Raw genomic sequence first — 21,803 nt, 5'->3', positions numbered from 1 at the left:
AGGAGGGTTGAAGACGGGAGAAAGGGGTATCTGTGCGGGGTGTGGAATCCTTGCCAAAGAAATGGGCTCAGAGACGGACGAGCTCGACGTCATGGCAGGTGTGGAACTCACTGAGGTGCGGGCAAAGGGGGACAAAGGTGAGGTCCTTATTGAGGACATAACATTCTGACATTTCATTTAATACATTCCCTACGACATTCTTCTTTGTCTCAATATGAACCAGAGTCGGTGTCAAATTTTACCCGATTACATTCCTACGTCGTGGGTACAAAAGGTGCCATCGAGTTACCAATTACTCCGGGAGCTCGCTTCAAGCCAACGGGACCGCAGTGCCACGCGAAGGGAGGATCCTCCTCGGCCGCCGTACGGAGTTCTCTCCAAGGCAACGAAATACGTTTCCACGACAACCAGAAGCAGCCATTACCCGGCAACAAACACGGGAACGGAGTAGAGTGTGGACCCCTCCATAACCCGTTGCTCCAGCTCAGTGCGATGCGAGGGGGACAGCTGGCCACTCCGGCCACTGTAGCTGTGAAGTGGGATCACTGACGGATGGGGACTGGACTAACTGTTTAAAGTCAGAATGAATGTGGACAAGAGCATTCCCGTGGTGAGGCACGTCTTCCGGGACAGTGACCTGGGCCTGAAACAGGCAAGTCCGAGAACACCTGCTGACCCTGGTCATTTTCATTTCTCTCATTGTGTACTGGTATTTTCAGTTTTATATTCTTCACTCTTTTTTTCCAAGGCAGTCTCTGGCCATCGAGGATGACTTCGAAGTTCAAAGTACTTGTTTCGACTTCAGTTTTGCGGGTTCTGAGAGGTGGCAGATGAGACTAGTGTAGGACTTGCAAACACGTCCACAGATGGGGCAGGTGGGAGTGTTGCTTGGAAGTGATTCAGTGCTTAAAACAGTGTTTCTGTGTGCTCCTGGTTCCCGAGAATGTCCAAGCCTGCATGCTCCTTGTCCACTTTGAACACTGCATAAAGGAGGAATTCAGCACACCCTGCCCGTCTCTGTCACCCAGTAATCTCATCCCATGACAGAGATTGAAACAACGTTACACACAAAATGCTGGAGGAACTCAGCAGGCCAGGCAGCATCGATGAAAGAGTACAGTAGACATGAAAGAGACCCTTCAGCGGTACTGGAGAAAAGATGAGTAGATTTAAAAGGTGAAGGCAGGGGAGGCAGAAACACAAGGTGACAGGTGAAACCGGAGGAGGGGAGGGATGAAGTAAAGAGCTGGGAAGTTGATTGGTGAAAGAGATACAGGCTGGAGAAGGGGGAATCTGATTGGAGAGGACTGAAGGCCATGGAAGAAAGAAAATGGGTTGGAGCACCAGAGGAAGGTGATGGGCAGGTAAGGAGGTAAAGTGAGAGAGGGAAAAAGGAATGGGGCACGGTGAAGGGGCGGGGGGAGATTACAGGAAGGTCAAGTTCAATGTTTATGCCATTGGGTTGGAGGCTACCCAGATGGAATATAAGATCGTGCTCCTCCAACGTGAGTGTGGCCTCATCATGACAGTAGAGGAGGTCATCGACTGATATATGGGAATGGGAAGTGGATTTAAAATGTGTGGCCACTGGGAGCTCCCGCTTCTTCTGACAGGTACTCGGCGAAGCAGTCTCCCAATCTGTGTTGGGTCTCACTGATACACAAGAAGCCACACTGGGAGCACTAGATACTGTAGATGACCCCAACAGACTCACAGATGAAGTAGGATAAGTGCCAAGAGGGGGACCAATGGGGAGGGACGAATGGACAAGTGAGTCATGTAGGGAGCGATCCCTGCAGACAGCAGAAAGTGGAGGGGGGAGATGGGATCCCAATCATATCTTTCCTCCCCCCCACCCACTTTCTGCACATCACCTATCCCTTGTGTTTCCTCCTCCGCCTCCCCCCACCAGCCTTCTAACTCTGACTCCTCATCTTTTTTCTCCAGACCTGATGGCTCTTGGCCCGAAATGTCGACTATACTCTTTTTCGTAGATGCTACCTGGCCTTCTGAGTTCCTCTACTATTTTGTGTGCTGCTTGGATTTCCAGCATCTGCAAATTTTCTCTGGTTTGTGATTAAAATAATGGGTCTAATTTGGAAGTCTGCTGTTGAGCATGCAAATAATGTGTATCTAATGTAGCTGGCTGAAGCTAAATAAAGCCTCAATGTTGGAGACTTTCAGGGAATGTTCAATGTGGAGTGTAGACACCATAGGTTCAAAATCTTTCCATTAGTTCTGTTGTTGGAGGTTCCATTCACTCAGGAAGTTTGTTGGAGGTAAAATGCAATACTGCAGTAAGAAAAATTGCTTTAAGTATTAGGTCAAAGATATCTGACAGCTAGTCTTCACCAAGGATGGCTCTGTTGTTGACCATTGAATAGAGCCATGGCTTATGTGTCACTGTGGAGCAAGCAGGAGAGGGATTTGATGTTCTGTGGGAAATCAACTGTGAGGAGCATCTTCCAGAGTCCCTCCTGAATGATGGAGTTATAGATGTAAATGAGGTGGAGAAAGTTCATGTATAGCAGCAGTTTGTGCTGAGAAGATTTCACAAAGTGTTCTTTCCAGTGGGCATTAACTGCATCTCTGTCCTTAACAAATAGACTCTTGCTCCTGGTTCTCATTCAGGTGAGGACTTGAATGTTTGGCGTGTAGATGAATATTACAGTACTGAGGAACTGAGAAATGTAAATGCTACTGGTGGCTTGCTGAGCCTCCAAATCTCTCTTTCCTTTTTAGATCCAGGGTTTCTGCTGGATCTGCACCTTCATGTACCTGTAAAGCTGTTTCTTTCCTTAAGGAAGGGCATTAGAAACAGAGGTTGGTAGGTGGTAAATAGAACCAATAAGAAGAGTGTGAGTTACCTGAATGTGTGGGTTTCCCATGACCCAGTGGTATAAACAATGGATTTTCCAGTTTCAGATAACCCATCCCCTGGTGTTCAATCCCCACTCCTACCAGTCCACCTAGGTTCTCCCTCTCTTTGTAACTTTTTCCTGCCCCATCTGTTTCCAACTCTATGGATATCCACACATCCATCCATCCACCAGGGTTCCTCCTCTCTTACTATTGCCTCCCCCATCTGGCTCTATCTATGTTTTATGCATCTCTTATCTTGCTCCATATCACTTTCCATCATCTATCTCTACCTACCACAGACTTTCTCCCAACTGGCTCCATTTATTCCTTATCTGTTTCTGCCTAACAATAGCAACTGAGGCAAAGGGATGGCCAAAACATTGACTTTCAATTGCTCTCCACAGATGCTGCCTGATCTGCTGATTTCCTCCAGCATCTTGGCTTGTTCTTCCAGCAGTTTGTTTATAGTTCTTTTATTCCTCTTGTTAGAGAAGCCAAGAATTTATTCACAGATGTTAACTTCAGGACAACTGACCACAATGGAGATAAAATCTGCTTGATCTCAGTCCTGCTGAAGGGTCTCAGCCCAATACGTCAACTGTACTCTTTTCCATAGATGCTGCCTGGCCTGCTGAGTTCCTCCAGCATTTTGTGTGTGCTGTGTGAACACACTGCAGCTTCTGTAGGCTGGCTGTTTTTAGGTTGTTCTGAACCCAAGAAGATCGATGTCAAAGCTCTCAAAGACACATCTTCAACCATTTCTACCTTGTCTGAATGAAATCAGTGTGGGTCTGGGTATTTACTCTCTGATAGTGTGAAAAAAAACAGATCTCAAGAGAATTAAGAGAAAACTGCCCAATTCACTCCCTAACGTGTGATTATGGTATATTAACCCTGTTAACACCAAAACAGCTGGTGGATCACCCACTGTGTGTTTGGGGACTATCAACTAGAAATGCAACATTTTCCCCAAGTAAAACTGCAGTACATGCATGATGTTTGTTATTTTAGAAACTATGAAATTAAGTCTAGTCATATATGTCAATGCTTAAAAATGCCATGAGTGTATTGGATAATTGTGTTACAACATGGGCTTTGTGCAATTGTGCTGTTTGTCAAAAGTAGGTGGTATATCTATGAGAGCAGCCATGTATCAGTGGATCTACATGTATCAGGAGAACATGAACAGAAATATAGTCTTGATCTCAGATTCTGTTTATTTTTTTTCCAATGACCATAAAATTAAGATAATGTGAAATGTAGCATTTCTAGTTGTAAAATTTTTCTGTTGGCTATAAACCTAATCAACATTGGCATAGAGTGTCAATGAGTCTTATAGGAAAAGCTGCTGATATACATAGATGGCCATGATCAAAAATTAGAATTAAATAACCTTTCTGCCACTAAAATATCAGGCCTTGATGATACCCAACAAGAGAAAATTCTCCTATCCCTTCACACCCCTCCCCCCCACTGATCTTCAATGGATTTCCCATCACTGAATCCCCACCTATCAATGCCTGGATGTTACCATTAACCAGAATCTGAACTAGAATAGCTGTATATACAATGTGGCTATGAGAACAGTTCAAGGACTAGGAATTCTACAGCGAGCATTCACCTCCTAACACCCAAATAGTGTTTGCCGTTTACAAGGTTCAAATCAAAAATGTGATCAGATACTTTCCACTTGCCTTTATGTGTGTGACTTCAACAGTATTCCTAAAGGACATTGAAGCTAATTGATAGGCATCCCATCTATAACCATTGACGTTTCTGATCAAGGTGCTTCAGTTGTATCCAGTCCACATTCCTTAAATGAATAATAATAAAAGTTTTATTAAAATCTTAAAAATAGTAAAATTACATATATTCAGATGCTTCCTGTAAAAATCTGCTTCAAGTATAATGTTATGAAGTTTTTGATGGAGAAGCTACAATTGAACTAAGAACACATCCCCGAGGACATCCATCAATAACCATCTCCAGCTTCACAATCACTCACTTTCAGTTAGGTTTGACCTTTGCCACACAGAAGATTTCTATTTCACCTTGTTTGGGTAGGATATTCTAACACTACTTGGTTGACAATTGTTTTAATGTTTAGGGTTATTAGTTGTTTCTTCACACTAAAATTAATTTCTTCTGTTCATACCTGGGTTATGATTGTGAACACCATTTTCAATGCGTGGAGTCATTGCAGAAAAAATATGAACAACATAATAGTAAAACGAATGATGGCAATTTTTATTTTGAGAAAGATTCACAGAAATTATAAACACTTAGTCTCAGAAATTTGTTTTTGTCATTGAAATTCGATAAAACCAAATTTCAGAAGTAGATTATAACCTTTTTACCACATTTTCATGGTTACTCTAGCAACATTTTAATTTTAATCTGCATCTGCTACTTGAGTAAAATGTTTAATTATCTTATTGGATTAGATGACTTTAAAGATAATATAGCTTGCTGTATCTTATTCCTATGATGGAATTGCAATTGCTTTCTTGACCTACAGGCTTATTCCTCACTTACAATCATCCCCAATTTCTTTATAAAAATGAGACAAATTGTTTATGCAGAACTTTAAACCCTTATAAAAATGTTTCAATCCCATTGGTAAACTTATTTGTAAGCTGAGTCAATTAAAAATAACTCAACATATTTCATCTCCTTATTTAATAGGATGTATACCCAAGGCCTTTGGACATAAATCGTGTTGTTGATCTAATAGAAGATAAATACTCAGTGAGTAACTTACAAGAAAAATCTAATTATATCTCCACCTTAATATTATTTTGTACATTGTACCCTAAAGTATTATTAAGACTGCATACATTATCAACCATTTCTTGTATTGCATCTGTCATAAAATGAGGTTGAGAATTTTATTATCTTTATTAAGTGGCTATTTTTATTGAGTATTTAGAGTCATGCAGCAAGAAAAACTGCTAATTTGCCCACCACATCTGTGACAACCATTTTTGCTCATCCACACCAGTCCCATTTGTGTGCATAGGAATTATATCTTTCTGTACCTTCCATAAATGCTTTTTAAATGTAGTGCTTTTATCTGGTTGTACCACTTCCTTTGGCAGTGTATCCCAAATATTAATCACTGTGTAAAAAAAAAATCTTGCCTCTTAGATCCCTTTTAATAACCCTTCCTCTCAAATTTATGGTCTTATGGTCTACCTTGAACTTATGTTCCCTTTTTGATTCTCTAAAGTTCAAAGTAAATTTATTATCAAAATACATAGATGTTATCACATACTAACCTGAGATACATTTACTTGTAGACATTTACAGGAAAAAGAGAAATAAAACTGCATAAACAGACAAATACTGACAAACAACCAAGAGAGCCTGGCCTGGTTGCTGAGGGTCTTGATGATAGATTCTGCATTCTTGTGCAGCGCTCCATATAAATGTACTCAATTTCCCCTACCATGGGAAAAACTAATTTGACTATCTACCCTATGTGTACTTGTCATAATCGTATACACTTCTATCAGATCACCCCTCAACCTCCTTTGATCCAGCCTATCCAATCACTCCCCGTAGCTAAAATCTTATTTTCTTTCCAGTGCAAGGCCACATCCTTCAAAAAAAAGTCTCTTTTACTCAGTCAACTTGTATCCCCAAGTCAGTCTGCAGTTTATCATTCTGGGGTATTATTTATGCTGTAAATTTTTTTCACCAGAAATGCAACACCTCATTCAAAGAGTGAATTGCTTTTAACTTTAAGTCCATTCCTTGAACTTATCAACACTGAAAATTGGAAGGTATTCTAAGATATATGAGTATTTAGATAGATATATGCTGATTAGGGAGCATCAGCATAGCTTCATGTGTGATAGGTCATGTCTAACCAGTCTTATAGAGGTTCGAGAAAGTTACCAGGAAAGTTGAAGAAGGCAAGGCAATGGATGCTATCTACATGGACTGTAAGGCATTTTACTTGGTCCTGCAAAGGAGGTTGGTCAAGATGTTTCAGTTGCCAGGCATTCATGATGAGGTAGTAAATCAGATTAGACATTGACTTTGTGAGAGAACCAGAGTAGTAGTAGATGGTTGCCTCTGACTGGAGGCCTGTGACTAGTGGAGTGCCGCAGGGATCGGTGCTGAGTCTATTGTTACTTGTCATTATATCAATGATCTGGATGATAATGTGGTTAACTGGAGCAACATATTTGCAGATGACACCAAGAATGGGGGTGTAGTGGACAGCAAGGAAGACTATGAAAGCTTACAGCGGGATCTGGTCCAGCTAGAAAAATGGGCTGAAAAAATGGCAGATGGAATTTAATGCAGACAAGTATGAGGTGTTGCACTTCAGTAGGACCAACCTAGGTGGGTTTTAAACAGTGAATGGTAGGGCACTGAGGAGTGCTGTAGAACAAAAGGATCTGGGAACACAGATCCATAATCCATTGAAAGTGGTATCACAGATACATGGGATCGGAAAGAAAGCTTTTGGCACATTGGCCTTCATAAATCAAAGCACTGAGTACAGGAGATGGGATGTTATGTTGAAGTTGTATAATATGATGGGAAGACTAATTTAGAGAATTCTGTGCAGTTTTGGTCACCTACCTACAGGAAAGATAAATAAGGTTAAAAGAGTACAGAGAAAATTTACAAGGATGTTGTTGGGTCTGGAGGACCTGAGTTATAAGGAGTTGAATAAGTTAGGACTTTTATTCTTTGAAACATAGAAGACTGAGGGGAGATTTGCTAGAACTACACAAAATTATGAAGGCTAGAGATAGGACAAATGCAAGTAGGCTTTTTTTCATTAGGCTACAACTAGAGGTCATGGTTAAGATTAAAAGGTGAAAAGTTTAAAGGTAATAAGAGGAAATTTCTTCATTCAGAGGGCCATGAGCATGGAACAAGCTGCCAGTGCAAGTGGTGCATGTGAGCTTGATTTCAACGTTTAAGAGAAGTTTGAATAGGTACAGTGCCTATAAAAACTATTCTCCCTCCCAGGAAGTTTTCCTATTTTAATGTTTTACAACATTGAATCACAGTGGATAGAATTTGGCTTTTTAATACCGATCAACAGAAAAAGACTCTTGTATCAAAGTGAAAACAAATTTCTACAAACTAGTGTAAATTTATTACAGTTTTTAAACACAAATTAAGAAATTACATAATTACTCGCCCCCTTTCAAGCCAGTATTTAGTAGATGCATGTTTGGCAGCAATGAGTCAACATAAGAACATAAAAAATAGGAGCAGGAGCAGGCCATCTGGCCCGTTGAGCCTGTTCCACCTGTTCCACGATTCAATAAGATCATGGCTGATCTGGCCATGGACTCATCTCCACCTACCTGCCTTTTCCCCATAACCCTTAATTCCCCTACTATGCAAAAAATTATTCAACCTTGTCTTAAATACATTTACTGAGGTAGCCTCCACAGTTTCATTGGGCAGAGAATTTCACAGATTCTCCACTCTCTAGGAAAAACAGTTCTTCCTCATTGCCGTCCCAAATCTATTCTGCGAATGTGGAGGCTATGTCCCCTACTTCTACTCTGTGTGGATAGGTCTCCAACAGCTTTGCACATCTGGGCACTGTAATCCCCCCCCCACCGCCACCATTCTTCTTTACAAAACTGCTCAAGCTCTGTCAGATTGCATGGGGATCATAAGTGAACAGCCCTTTTCAATTCCAGCCACAAATTCTCAATTGGATTGGGGTCTGGACTCTGACTTTGCCCTTCCAGGACATTCATTCTGTTGTTTTTAAGCCATTCATGTGTAGCTTTGGCATTATCCTTGGGGTCATTGTCTTGCTGGAAAACAAATCTTCTCTGAAGTCACAGTTCTTTTGCAGACTGCATTAGGTTTTCCTCCTGGATTTCCCCTGTATTTTGCTGCATTCGATGTACCCTCTACCTTTACAAACCTTCTAGGGCCTGCTGCAATGAAGCATCCCCACAGCATGATGCAGCCACCGTGTTTCACAGTAGAGATGGTGTGTTTTTGATGGTGTGTAGTACTTGGCTGGCTTACACCAAATATAGTGTTTAGTCTGATGGCCAAAAAGCTCAATTTGGCTTCTTCCAGCTATCTTCTGAGTCTCCCACATACCTTCTGAGTCTCCCACATACCTTCTGAAAATCCTAGCCCTGATTTCATGTGAGTTTTTTTTCTCCCCTCCCCCTTAAAGTGGCTTTCTCTTTGTTACTCTCCCATAAAGCTGCAACTGGTGAAGCACCCAGGCAGTAGTCATTTGCTCAGTCTCCCATCTCAGCCACTGAAGCTTGTAACTCCTCCAGGTCACTTGGCGGCCGTCATCACATGGTCACTCAGTTTTTGAGGACTATCTGATCTAGACAGATTTATAGCTATGCCATATTCTTTTCATTTCTTGATGACTGACTTATCTGTATTCCATGGGATATTCAGAGACCTCAAAATTTTCTTGCATCCATCTCCTGACTTGTGCTTTTCAGTAACCTTTTCACAGAGCTGCTTGGGTTACCCATGGCCCTCTATTTTTCTAAGCTCCATGTACCTATCCAGGAGTCTCTTAAAAGTCCCTGTCATATCCACCCCCACCACCGTCACTGGCAGCACTCACTACTCTCTGCATAAAAAACTTACCCCTGACATCTCCTCTGTACCTACTTCCAAGCACCTTAAAACTGTGCCCTCTCATGTTAGCCATTTCAGTCCTGGGAAAAAGCTTCTGACTATCCACATGATCAATGCCTCTCATCATCTTATACACCTCTATCAGGTCACCTCTCATCCTCCGCAGCTCCAAGGAGAAAAGGACAAGTTCACTCAAACCTATACTCATAAGGCATGTTCCCCAATCCAGGCAACATCCTTCTAAATCTCCTCTGCATCCTTTCTATAGTTTCCACATCCTTCCTGTAGTGAGGTGAGCAGAACTAAGCACAGTACTCCAAGTGCACTCAGACCAGGGTCCTATATAGCTGTAACATTACCTCTTGGCTCTTAAACTCAATCTAACGGTTAATGAAGGCCAATAGACTATATATCTTAACCACAGAGTCAAACTGCGTAGCAGCTTTAAGTGTCCTGTGGACTCAGACCCCAAGGTCCCTCTGATCCTTAACACTGTCAAGAGTCTTACCATTAATACTATATTCTGCCATCATATTTGTCCTACCAAAATGAACCACCTCACACTTATCTGGGTTAAACTCCATTGGCCACTTCTCAGCCCAGTTTTCCATCCTATCGATGTTATGCTGTAACCTCTGACAGCCCTCCATACTATCAACAACACCCCCAACCTTTGTGTCATCAGCAAATTTACTAACCCACCCCGTCACTTTTTCATCCAGGTCATTTATAGAAATCTGAAGAGAAGGGGTCCCAGAACAGATCCCTGAGGCACACCACTGGTCACCGACCTCCGTGCAGAATATGACCTGAGAACAAACACTCGTTGCCTTCTGTGGACAGCCGAATTCTGGATTCACAAAACAAGGTCCTCTTGGATCCCATGCCTCCTTACTTTCTCAATAAGCCCTGTCAAATACCTTGCTGAGATCCATTTACACTACATCTACTGCTCTACCTTCATCAATGTGTTTAGTCACATCCTCAGAAAATTTAATCAGGGTTGTAAGGCATGATCTACCTTTGACAAAGCCATGCTGACTATTCCTAATCATATTATGCCTCTCCAAATGTTCATAAGTCCTGCCTCTCAGGATCTTTTCCATCAACTTACCAACCACGGAAGTAAGACTCACTGGTTTGTAATTTCCTGGGTTATCTCCACTCCGTTTCTTGAATAATGGAACTACATCCGCAAACCTCCAATCCTCTGGAACTCTTCTGTCCCATTGATGATGCAAAGATCATCACCAGAGGCTCAGCAATATCCTCCCTCACCTCCCACAGTAGCTTGGGGTACAGCTCATCCAGTCCCAGCGACTTATTCAACTTGATGCTTTCCAGCACATCCTCTTTCTTAATATCTACATGCTCAAGCTTTTCAGTCTGCTCTAAGTCTTCCTTACAATCGCCTAGATCCTTTTCCGTAGTAAATACTGAAACAAAGTACTCATTAAGTACCTCCGCTATCTCCTCTGGTTCCATACACACTTTTCCACTGTCACACTTGATTGGTCCTATTCTCTCACATCTTATCCTCTTGCTCTTCACATACTTGTAGAATGCCTTGGGGTTTTCCTTAATCCTGTCCGCCAAGGCCTTCTCATGGCCCCTTCTGTCTCTTCTAATTTCTTTCTTAAGCTCCTTCCTGATAGCCTTATAATCTTCTAGATCTCTATCATTACCTAGTTTTTTGAACCTTTTGTAAGCTCCTCTTTTCTTCTTGATTAGATTTACAACAGTCTTTGTACACCATGGTTCCTGTACCCTACTATAACTTCCCTGTCTGATTGGAACGTACCTGTGCAGAATTCCAAGCAAATATACTCTGAACATTTGCCACATTTCTTCCGTACATTTCCCGAGAATATCTTTTCCCAATTTATCCCTCAAGTTCCTGCCTGATAGCCTCATATTTCCCCTTACTCCAATTAAACGCTTTGCTAACTTGTCTGTTCCTATCCCTCTCCAATGCTATCGTAAAGGGAGATAGAATTGTCATCACTATCTCCAAAATGCTCTCTCACTGAGAGATCTGACACCTGACCAGGTTCATTTCCCAATACTAGATCAAGCACTGTACAGCCTCTCCTCTTGGAGGCTTATCTACATATTGTGTCAAGAAACCTTCTTGAACACACCTAACAAATTCCACCCCATCTAAACCCTCGCTCTAGGGCCATGCCAGTCGATATTTGGGAAATTAAAATCTCCCACCACGACAACTCTGTTATTATTACACTTTTCCAGAATTTGTCTCCCTATTTGCTTCTCGCTGCCCCTGTTACTATTGGGTAGTCTATAAAAAATGCCCAGTAGAGGTATTGACCTCTTCCTGTTCCTAACTTCCACCCACGGAGACTCCGTAGACAATAGACCCCATGTCTTCCTCCTTTACTCAGCTGTAACACTATCTCTGGTCAACAGTGCCATGCCCCCACCTTTTTTGCCTCTCTCCCTGTCCTTTCTGAATCACCTTATGCCTGGCACTCTAAGTAACCATTCCTGCCCTTGCACCATCCAAGTCTCTGTAAAGGCCACAACATTATAGCTCCAAGTACTGATCCACGCTCTAAGCTCATCCACTTTGTTCATAATACTTCTTGCATTAAAATAGACACATCTCAAACCGTCAGTCTGAGTGCGTCCCTTCTCTATCACCTGCGTATCCTCCCTCTTGATTGTCTCCAAGCTTTCTCTACTTGTGAGCAAACCACCTCTTCCTCTGTCTCTTCAGATTTATTCCCACCCCCCAGCAATCCTAGTTTAAACTCCTTCCAATAGCCTTAGCAAACATCCCCGCCAGGATATTGGACCCCTTGGTATTCAAGTACAACCCGTCCTTTTTGTACAGGTCACTCCTGCCCCAAAAGAGGCCCCAATGATCTAGAAATCTGAATCCCTGCCCCCTGCTCCAATCTCTCAGCCATGCACTTATCCTCCACCTCACTCTATCCCAATACTACCTGCCACCTGGCACAGGCAGTAATCCCGCAATGACTACCTTTGTGGTCCTGCCTCTCAACTTCCTTCCTCATTCCCTGTAGTCTGTTTTCAGGACCTCCTCCCTGTTCCTGCCTATGTCGTTAGTACCAATATGTACCATGACCTCTGGCTATTCTCCTTCGCACTTCAGGATATCATGGACACGATCAGAAACATCCCGAACCCTGGCACCTGGGAGGAAAACTACCATCCGTGCTTCTTTCCTGCGTCCACAGAATCACCTGTCTGAACCCCTAACTATAGAGTCCCCTATCACTGCTGCCATCCTCTTCCTTTCCCTACCCTTCTGAGCCACAGGGCCAGACTCTGTGCCGGAGGCACGACCACTGTTGCTTCCCCCAGGTAGGCCATCTCCCCCAACAGTACTCAAACGAGAGTACTTATTGTCAAGGGGTACAGCCACAGGGGTGCTCTCTAGCCTCTGATTCCTGCCCTTCCCTCTCCTGATTGTTACCCATTTCTCTGTCTCCCCATGCCCTAGTGTAACTAGCTGCCTTTAACTGCTCTCTATCGCCTCCTCACTCTCCCTGACTAGACGAAGGTCAAGGAGCTGCATCTCCAGTTCCCTAACCCTGTCCCTAAGGAGCTGCAGGTCGACGCATGTGGCGTTGATGTGGCCGTCTGGGAGGCTGGGAGTCTCCCGGACTTCCTACATCTGACACCGAGCATAGATCACTGGCCTCATACACATTCTTCCTGTCTGTATTCCATGCAGGCAACCTGCCTCACCTTGACCCATTATCGCCAAAGCCTTCCTTCTCTGCCTCCCTCTACTCAGTCATCCACTCTATAAAGCTGTCTCCTTTTCAACTCTTCTCGCTGTTCTCACTAGCTGGCGTCCACGCACTTGCGCAGTCATGCCCCAATCAAACCGCTGAAGAAATAACTGTCTCCTTTTAAACTTTTCTCGCTGTTCTCACTGGCTGACATCCACAGGCCTGTGCAGTCGTGCCCCAATCAAACTACTGAAGAAACCTTGAACTTTTACTGCACCTATTCACAGCCATTTCATACATAACATAATTCGGTGTAAGGAAAAGAACTAGGAAAACCGAGAGAAAGGAACACAGAAATGACAGGAATGGTTAGAGTTGTCATTTTCCATCTTGCTCTTACCTCCATATCCATCCACCTCTAACTCTTTTCCTACCTTTCAGCATACGTCTAGCTCTGTCTCTGATAGGTTAACCACCAACATCTGCTACAACCCCACAGTGCTACCTTGATTATATTACTTCCAACCCTGTCTTCCCTGAAGATCTGAATCCATTCTCTCATTTCAGTTATCTCCATCCATTTGCCAGGATTTTCAGCTGTGCATGTGTTACCTGGAGGCTGCTTGTGCAGATGATGTTCATAAGCAAGATCTGTGTCAAGGTTACTTTAGCATTACTTAAAGGGGTCACACCCAAGCAGGTGAAAACCCAATGGCTGGGAACCACAAGACCATAAAAAAATTTAAGACATAGGAGCAGAATTAGACCATTTGGACCATCGAGTCTGCTCCATCATTCCATCATAGCTGATTTATTATCACTCTTAAAACCATTCTCCTTCCTTCTCCTTATCTCAGTTATGATCCCTTTAAGTAATGTACTTTGGCAGCTCTCTCTTATTCAGGCCTCCTCCCAGATCTCAACCCATGCCTGAACAATCCCCATCCCAGGTTTGACTACCTGCATCTTATTATCTGTAAATAAGACATCTGCAAAGCTCTGTGCAGGAGTGGAGGCTTGAGTCTGAGAGGAATGCACTTCTAAAAAGTGATGTCACAACCATAATGGAATAATTGCCCAAGGTTATATCTTTTGAGGATCTATAATTCCATAAAATGTTAAGTTGTAAAGGCCATTTAATCTACATCAATTACATCAGCACTTCCACCAACCACAGATTTGCTCTAACTTTGGCAGTTTCTCTACAGATTGGCACTTTAATCAAACTGTTCTAAATTTACACTATTTCAATATTTGTCTATTTGGACATACTGATTTGTTAATGGTTTAAAAATTTTGTATAAAGATGTTCTCATTTTTTCATTTATCAATTATTTTGAAGAAATTTATTCAGAGATTATACCCAAAAATGCTTTGGCAAGTGCCATTTTTCTCCCCATACTATCCCATTACAGTTTAAATTTGTAAGTTCATAGCTGGCTGAAAGTGGCAACACAAGTGGATCAGGTGGTACAGAAGGTATACAACATGCTCGCCTTCATTGAGTGTAACAGGCAGGAAGTCATGGTGCAGCTGTCTAAAACTTTAATCAGGCCACAATTGCGACACTGTGTACAGTTCTGGGCACCACACTATAGGAAGGATGTGGAGGCTTTGGAGAGGATATAGAAGAGTTTAACATGATGTTGCCTGGTTTAGAGTGTGTTAGTCATAAGGGGAGGTTGAACAGACTTGGATTAAATCCTGGAATCATTTTTATGAACCACCTTTGAACCCTCTCCAGTGTCAGCTCATCCTTTCTAAGGTAAGGAGCCCAAAACTGCTCAGAATACTCCATGTAAAGCCTCACCAGTGCTCTAGAAAGCTTCAGCACTAATTCCTTGCTTTTATATTCTAGTCCTCTTAAAATGAATGCTAACATCACATTTAGATAGATAGATAGATAGATAGATACTTTATTCATCCCCATGGGGAAATTCAACTTTTTTCCAATGTCCCATACACTTGTTGTAGCAAAACTAATTACATACAATACTTAACTCAGTAAAAAAAAAAATGATATGCATCTAAATCACTATCTCAAAAAGCATTAATAATAGCTTTTAAAAAAGTTCTTAAGTCCTGGCGGTAGAATTGTAAAGCCTAATGGCATTGGGGAGTATTGACCTCTTCATCCTGTCTGAGGAGCATTGCATCGATAGTAACCTGTCGCTGAAACTGCTTCTCTGTCTCTGGATGGTGCTATGTAGAGGATGTTCAGAGTTATCCATAATTGACCGTAGCCTACTCAGCGCCCTTCGCTCAGCTACCGATGTTAAACTCTCCAGTACTTTGCCCACGACAGAGCCCGCCTTCCTTACCAGCTTATTAAGACGTGAGGCGTCCCTCTTCTTAATGCTTCCTCCCCAACACGCCACCACAAAGAAGAGGGCGCTCTCCACAACTGACCTATAGAACATCTTCAGCATCTCACTACAGACATTGAATGACGCCAACCTTCTTAGGAAGTACAGTCGACTCTGTGCCTTCCTGCACAAGGCATCTGTGTTGGCAGTCCAGTCTAGCTTCTCGTCTAACTGTACTCCCAGATACTTGTAGGTCTTAACCTGCTCCACACATTCTCCATTAATGATCACTGGCTCCATATGAGGCCTAGATCTCCTAAAGTCCACCACCATCTCCTTGGTCTTGGCCTTCCTTACCACCAACTTGACCTGCAAATTAACCTTTAGGGAATCCTGCATGAAGTCCCTTTGTTCCTCAGATTTTTAAATTTTCTCTCCATTTAGAAAATAGTCTATCCTTGTACTTTTCTACCAAAGTGCATGACCCTACACTTCAACACTATATTCCATCTTCCACTTCTTTGTGCATTCTCCTAATCTGTCTGAGTCCTTTAGCAACCTTTCTGCTTCATCAAAACTACCTTCCCCTCCACTTATCTTCATATCATCCACAAACTTTGCAACAAAGCCATCAATTCCATCATCCAAATCATTGACATATAACGTAAAAAGATTCGGTCCCAGCACAGACCCCTGTAGAACACCACTAGTCACTGGCAGGCAACCAGAAAAGGTTTCCTTTATTCCCACTCTTTGCCTGCTGCCTATCTGCCGATGTTCTATCCATGCTTTTCTTTTCTTATCTTTTCTCTAATACCATGGGCTCTTAACTTGCTAGGTAGCCTCATGTATGGCACCCTGTCAAAGGCATTCTGAAAATCCAAGTAAACAACATCTACTGATTTTTCTTGGTCTACCCTGCTTGCTATTTCTTCAAAGAATTCCAACAGATTTGAGAGGAAATATTTTCTGTTGAATAGCAGGACAATCTTGAGAGTAGGTGGCCTATCCAGCTCCTATTTTCTTATCTCCCTGTGATAGATTTTTTAAGATATTAAATTGATATAGGATTAATGCAGGAACATGGTGGCGATGTAAACAGTCAGCTCTAGTCTTATTGAAAACAGAACTGGTTTGAGGAATTGAATTGCTCCTGTTTATATGCCTTCTTTATTTTCCTGTATCTCACTGGATTACATTAGTATTTTTAAAAAAAATCAATCTCTATGTTAATGAAACAACCCATTTAGGTAAAGAATTGCAGTTTTTCACTCCCCTCTGATTAATTAAGAAAGACTGGGTGCACCTCAACTTTCCTCTTCAGGGTTTCCAGCCAGAGAATAATAACAGTCACCTTTGGAAAATAAAAACATAAGACAATAAGTCTTATAAAAATAAAAACACCTGCTCAAATTCAGTATTTTTCAGAATGAGTCTCAAACTACAACATTGCTTGGAAACGTTTGCCAAACTTTCAGTAAACAATACTTCTGAGCGAAATTAGTTCTATTCTATCTTACCCTTCTTATGGCATCTGCTCCACATGTAGACAACTCCAATTGTATACATTTCATTTTCCTAATTGCGCACAAGGCAAGTACTCTCAACGTCCATTATGAGTCACTATTAATACCTGGGAAAAATATCAATAAAGCCATGTGCATTAGCGAAGGTTCTAGCACAAACTCAAACTAAGATTAACCCTTTAAAGTGCCATGATTTTAGTCACAGACAAGAAAGAAGCAGTCACTCAAATATATCTGAAATTAAAACAGTCTAGAACTGGAGACATTTTACAGTTGGATGAAATTGGATTGTCACATGAAACGAATATAACTAACATCAGCCAAACCATTCACACTGAGTCTCCTGTGTGTGTCTTACTCACAACTCCACCAATTTGTCTTTTCCATGAGCACCACCATGACATCGCTGTACTGCAAAAGATAGCAAAGTGTAACAGGAGGAGTGAATCAGATTTACTAACTTGTTGCCCCACACTTTCCCAAGTGCTGTCAGCTGGAATCAAGCATGTGAATGAGAAATGTTAAGACCCTTTTCTGTTCTAAATTTCCTCACCTGTATTGAAACTTACCGGAGTGTAGGTCACGTTCATTCCATCCACTGTCATTCACTTTCTCCAAACCACGCTCTCCTACAACTTGATTGGCCCAGGCTCCCTGTCAATAACACCCACCCAAAAAGCCAGTATCAGAAAAGATGTCTTCAAACTGGAAACATATGACCAAGATCCTGAGAACTTGAAAGACGCTGTATAAATGCAGGTTTACAATTCATGCCTGTTCGAATTAATCTTCATTTTTCTACCAGAAATTATAGTGTGGTTAATTACATAGCAATGCAAGTTGTGTGGTTACCAGCAACACTGAAGTATTGTGGTGTCCTTTAGCTTCATAAAAATAAAATTTCTCCACTGTCCACATGGTCATTTCCCACCTAAAATTGATGATTATCTGTGGTAGATAATCTCTCTAAATAAATGCATATTGTACATCAGTTTCTTAAATACTTGTAATTAACTATAATAGGCATGAGTCTCAGTCCTTCAGATTGTGTGCTGTTATAGGAAATGTTAAAGATATATGATTTCTCATAAACTGCATGTCTGATCATGATGTGTGATTAGCCCTCTGCTCTGCACTCTGTGCACCCATGACTGAACAGCCAGGCACCGTTCAAATGCTATCTGTATATCTGCGGATGGCACCCCTGTTGGCAGAATCTCAGTTGGCGATGAGAAGGTGTACAGGAGTGAGATTGATCAACTAATTGAGTGGTATCGCAGGAACACCCTGCACTCAATGTCAGTGTGGAATTATGAACTTCTAGACCTAGTGTGGAAAGGAGGAGCAGCTTCAAGTTCCTTGGTATCAGCTTTTGCCAAAATCAGCTTGAGCCAGATTTTGAAGGGTGTGAGGGAAGAGAAATGAGTGAAGTTACTATTACAAGGGAGAAGGTGCTCAAAAAGCTAAAAGACCTAAGGGTACGTAAGTCAACCGGAGCAGATGAACTACACCCTACGGTTCTGAAAGAGGTAGCGGTAGATAACGTGGAGGCATTAGTAATGATCTTTCAAAAATCATTGGACTCTGGCATATCTTTAACCATGCCTGTCAACTCCATCCTATACTCTCCTGATTTCCCTCTTAAACCTGCTCCTGAGTCATGGCATACCAGCTGCCCAAAAGATAACGTACACTTCCTTCTATTTCCTGACCAGAGCTTCAATATCTCTTGTCAACCAGGGTTTACTGAACGTGGTATATCTACCTTTCTTCTTAAAAGGAACATGATGCCCTTGCCTGAGGAGTGACCTAGATCTGGTCCAATTTGTCTACCACCACAACATGTCAAAAGCAGGTGCCACTTCATTGAATCTTCACTCATGTATGATCCAAGATGGTGGCACGATGCAGCTTGCAGCGGCCACTCCGGAACTGATTATCTATTATTTGTGAAGTGGGGTGCCGTGCGCAATCATAATCGGTTGAAAATGGACGTGGGAGCATGGAGGAACATCGGGAAATTCCAGGAAGACCTTCTTCGTTGCTGCTGCTGCCGTGAGGTCCGGGACTCTGCTGGGAAGAACAGGCCCCAAGTCCTCAGGGTCACGTTGCCGATGGCCGTTGGCGGGGCTGTCTTAATACGCTTGGCAGAGGATGGTGCTCGGAGAAGCTGTGCTGGAGGGGATGGTCGTCGGCTCGGAGGTTCGACGGACTCAGGTCATTTTCGGTGTGTGCTGCGTCTGCGAGGCTGGTTTCAACAGAGCTTCCATTGTGTGCTGCATCTGCGAGGCTGAGTCGGGCGGCGTCTTAGAAGTCCATGGGGGGGGGGGGGGGGTACTCCATTCAGCCGCCGGCGTGGGATGGCGAGTCTGTCGGGACCCTGGGGACTTGTGGAAACTGTGGTGATTCCTTTTGAACTTATAGTCTTTTAACATCTTGGACTATTTTTACTGTGCCCATAGTCTGTTTTTTTTAATCAATTACGCTATTGTTTGCACTGTTGTAACTATATGTTGTAATTATGTGGTTTTGTGCAGGTCTTGTAGCTTTAGTTTTTGGTCTTGTTTTTGTCTGGTGGATTTGGAGCTCCTTTCCGGGGAATGTGATATCAATATGCAGCAGCCTCTCCGGACTCCGGATTGGGGATTGCCAAACGTTACGTGGATTTGCTGGTGTAGTCTGTTTTGTCATATGCTTTTGTGATATCATTCTGGGGGAACGTTATCTCATTTTTTAATCGCATTGCATTTGTGGTTTCTAAATGACAATAAACTGAATCTGAATCTCTGGCACATTTGAACAATGAAGACGCATACAACAGGATGCTCTTTATTGACTTCAGTTCAGTATCGAACACTGTCATCACCATGGAAATCGTCACTAAGGTCCAAGACCCGGGTCTCAGTAATTCCCGGTGCAACTGGATTCTCAAATTCTTCACTGGTAGATCCCAATTTGTACGGATTGGCAATAACCTCTCTTCACACTCACCATCAGCACCGGCTCACCACAGGTATGTGTGCTTAGCACCCTGCTCTCCTCATTTTATTCTGGAATAATTGAAATCTTTTACTAGCACTACAAATAGATGTAATTTCCTGTTGTCAACTTTTCAAGTTCCAATGGACTATTGCAGGGTCTATAATATAGCCCTACCAAGGTGACTATCCTTTCTTATTTTGAAATTCCACCCAAATGGCCTCAAGAATATCCTCTCTGAGCACTGGTGTTATTTCCTCCCATTTTAAAAAGGCAATATCCCCTCCAGACTTATCTGTTTTTCTGTCACACAGGACACTGAACTGCCAGTCAGTCCTGCCCTTCTGTTAGCCACATTTCTGTTATGGCCACAATATCCCAGGTTTCTGACTGGATAAAAACCCATGTACACATACCTCAATTCCTTTTTCCACTGCTTATTTAATTTAATATATAGATATTTTTTCTTATTATAATTTATTGTTCTTTTTATTATGTATTGCAATGTACTGCTGTTGCAAAACATATTTCATGATATATGCCAGTGATATGAAACCTGATTTTGATTCTGATTCTCTCGAGCAGGATTTCTCGACTGGGGTTCTGCAGAACCCCCAGATTCTGTGAGAGCTTGCTCGGGGTTCCGGGAGAGATCATGATTAAAAGAAATAAACATCTTTTTTTTAGCTTCGCACAATGCGCAATGCTAGCAGTGACCGAGCAGCCCCATTAGCAATCTCTGCCCAGTACGGCAGTGCACAGTAGGTCTGTGTTTATTTGGTTGAGTCCATTCTTAGTTTTTGATGCCATTGATAATTGGTGAGCACTGTATTGCATGGAGGGTAGGACGGTAAGCTGATGATGGACATGAAGTGTGTTTTCGTGCATTGAATGGACTCGCCCAACTTGGGCAATGACTTCAGCCTCATCCTCCCGAATTATTGCCCCCAACTTCCCCTTATGCGCCACCAACTGGCTTATTGGAGTGAACAAACTTCCAGTGTAGTAGAAAATTGGAGGGAAATTTTCATTCTAAAGACTGTTCAGTGTGTTGATTTTTGAGAGATAGAAGAGGAGGATTCTAGGCCTGGGTCTACGGACAATTCTGATAAAGGTTAATGATGAAGAATTACAAACTTCTGAGTCATTTCACTGCACTAGTGCAACAACAGACACAAAAAAGTCTGTCTTTACAATGAAAGCTACTTATCAATTGGTTTTACATGGACTGTTGATCCAAGTTGGCCTATTCCATTGTGTCTATGTGGCAAACAACTTACAGATGTAGCAAAGGCTCCAGCAAAAGTGAAAAGATACTTATCTACAAATTACAGCGATTTGACATGCAAGAGTGCTGATTATTTTAAATGTCTATTGGAATCTCAAAACAAGCAGTTTAAAGCTTTTGAAAATAATGTCACAGTCACTAAAAGGATTCAGACCAGTTCACTAGAGAATGTTCATAAAACTGTGTGAAAACCAGGACAAAGAGCACACCAATCTCCTGCTACATACAGAAACCTGGTGGCTTGGTGGAGGAAGAGTTCTGTACAGGGTCTTTGAGCTGAAAGGTGAATTGCAGGAGTACTTTCAAGAAAGTAGTAGGCCAGATATTTCTGAGTGATTTGGAGATGAAGAATGGCTGCAGAAACTAGCCTACTTAACAGTCATTTTTCATCATATAAATCAGTTGAACAAATCTCTGCAAGGCCCTGGAGAAAATGTTTTGACTTCAAGTGACTGAATTTCTGGAAAAATCATGCTACAAAAGGAAATCTTGAAATGTTTCCACTGCCTCTTGG

At 42.2% G+C, this 21,803-nt stretch overlaps 1 protein-coding gene across 2 annotated transcripts in view; it reads left to right on the top strand.

Moving 5' to 3' along the window:
• Positions 1–495: 495 nt before the first annotated feature.
• The window catches only part of LOC140732236 (cilia- and flagella-associated protein 69-like), a 127,841-nt gene continuing 106,533 nt past the window's right edge, over positions 496–21,803 (top strand). For both annotated transcript variants that reach the window (XM_073054572.1, XM_073054571.1), the window contains exons 1-2: positions 496–652; positions 5,548–5,610. In XM_073054572.1, the coding sequence (XP_072910673.1) occupies positions 584–652; positions 5,548–5,610 (132 nt within the window). In that variant the 5' untranslated portion in view covers positions 496–583. The remainder of the gene's footprint in view (positions 653–5,547; positions 5,611–21,803) is intronic.

Source organism: Hemitrygon akajei, chromosome 8 (assembly GCF_048418815.1).
Source record: "Hemitrygon akajei chromosome 8, sHemAka1.3, whole genome shotgun sequence".
Classification (NCBI taxonomy): Eukaryota; Metazoa; Chordata; class Chondrichthyes; order Myliobatiformes; family Dasyatidae; genus Hemitrygon; species Hemitrygon akajei.
The sequence above is the reverse complement of the archived record's forward strand: the minus strand, read 5'-3'. Positions and strand labels throughout refer to the sequence as shown.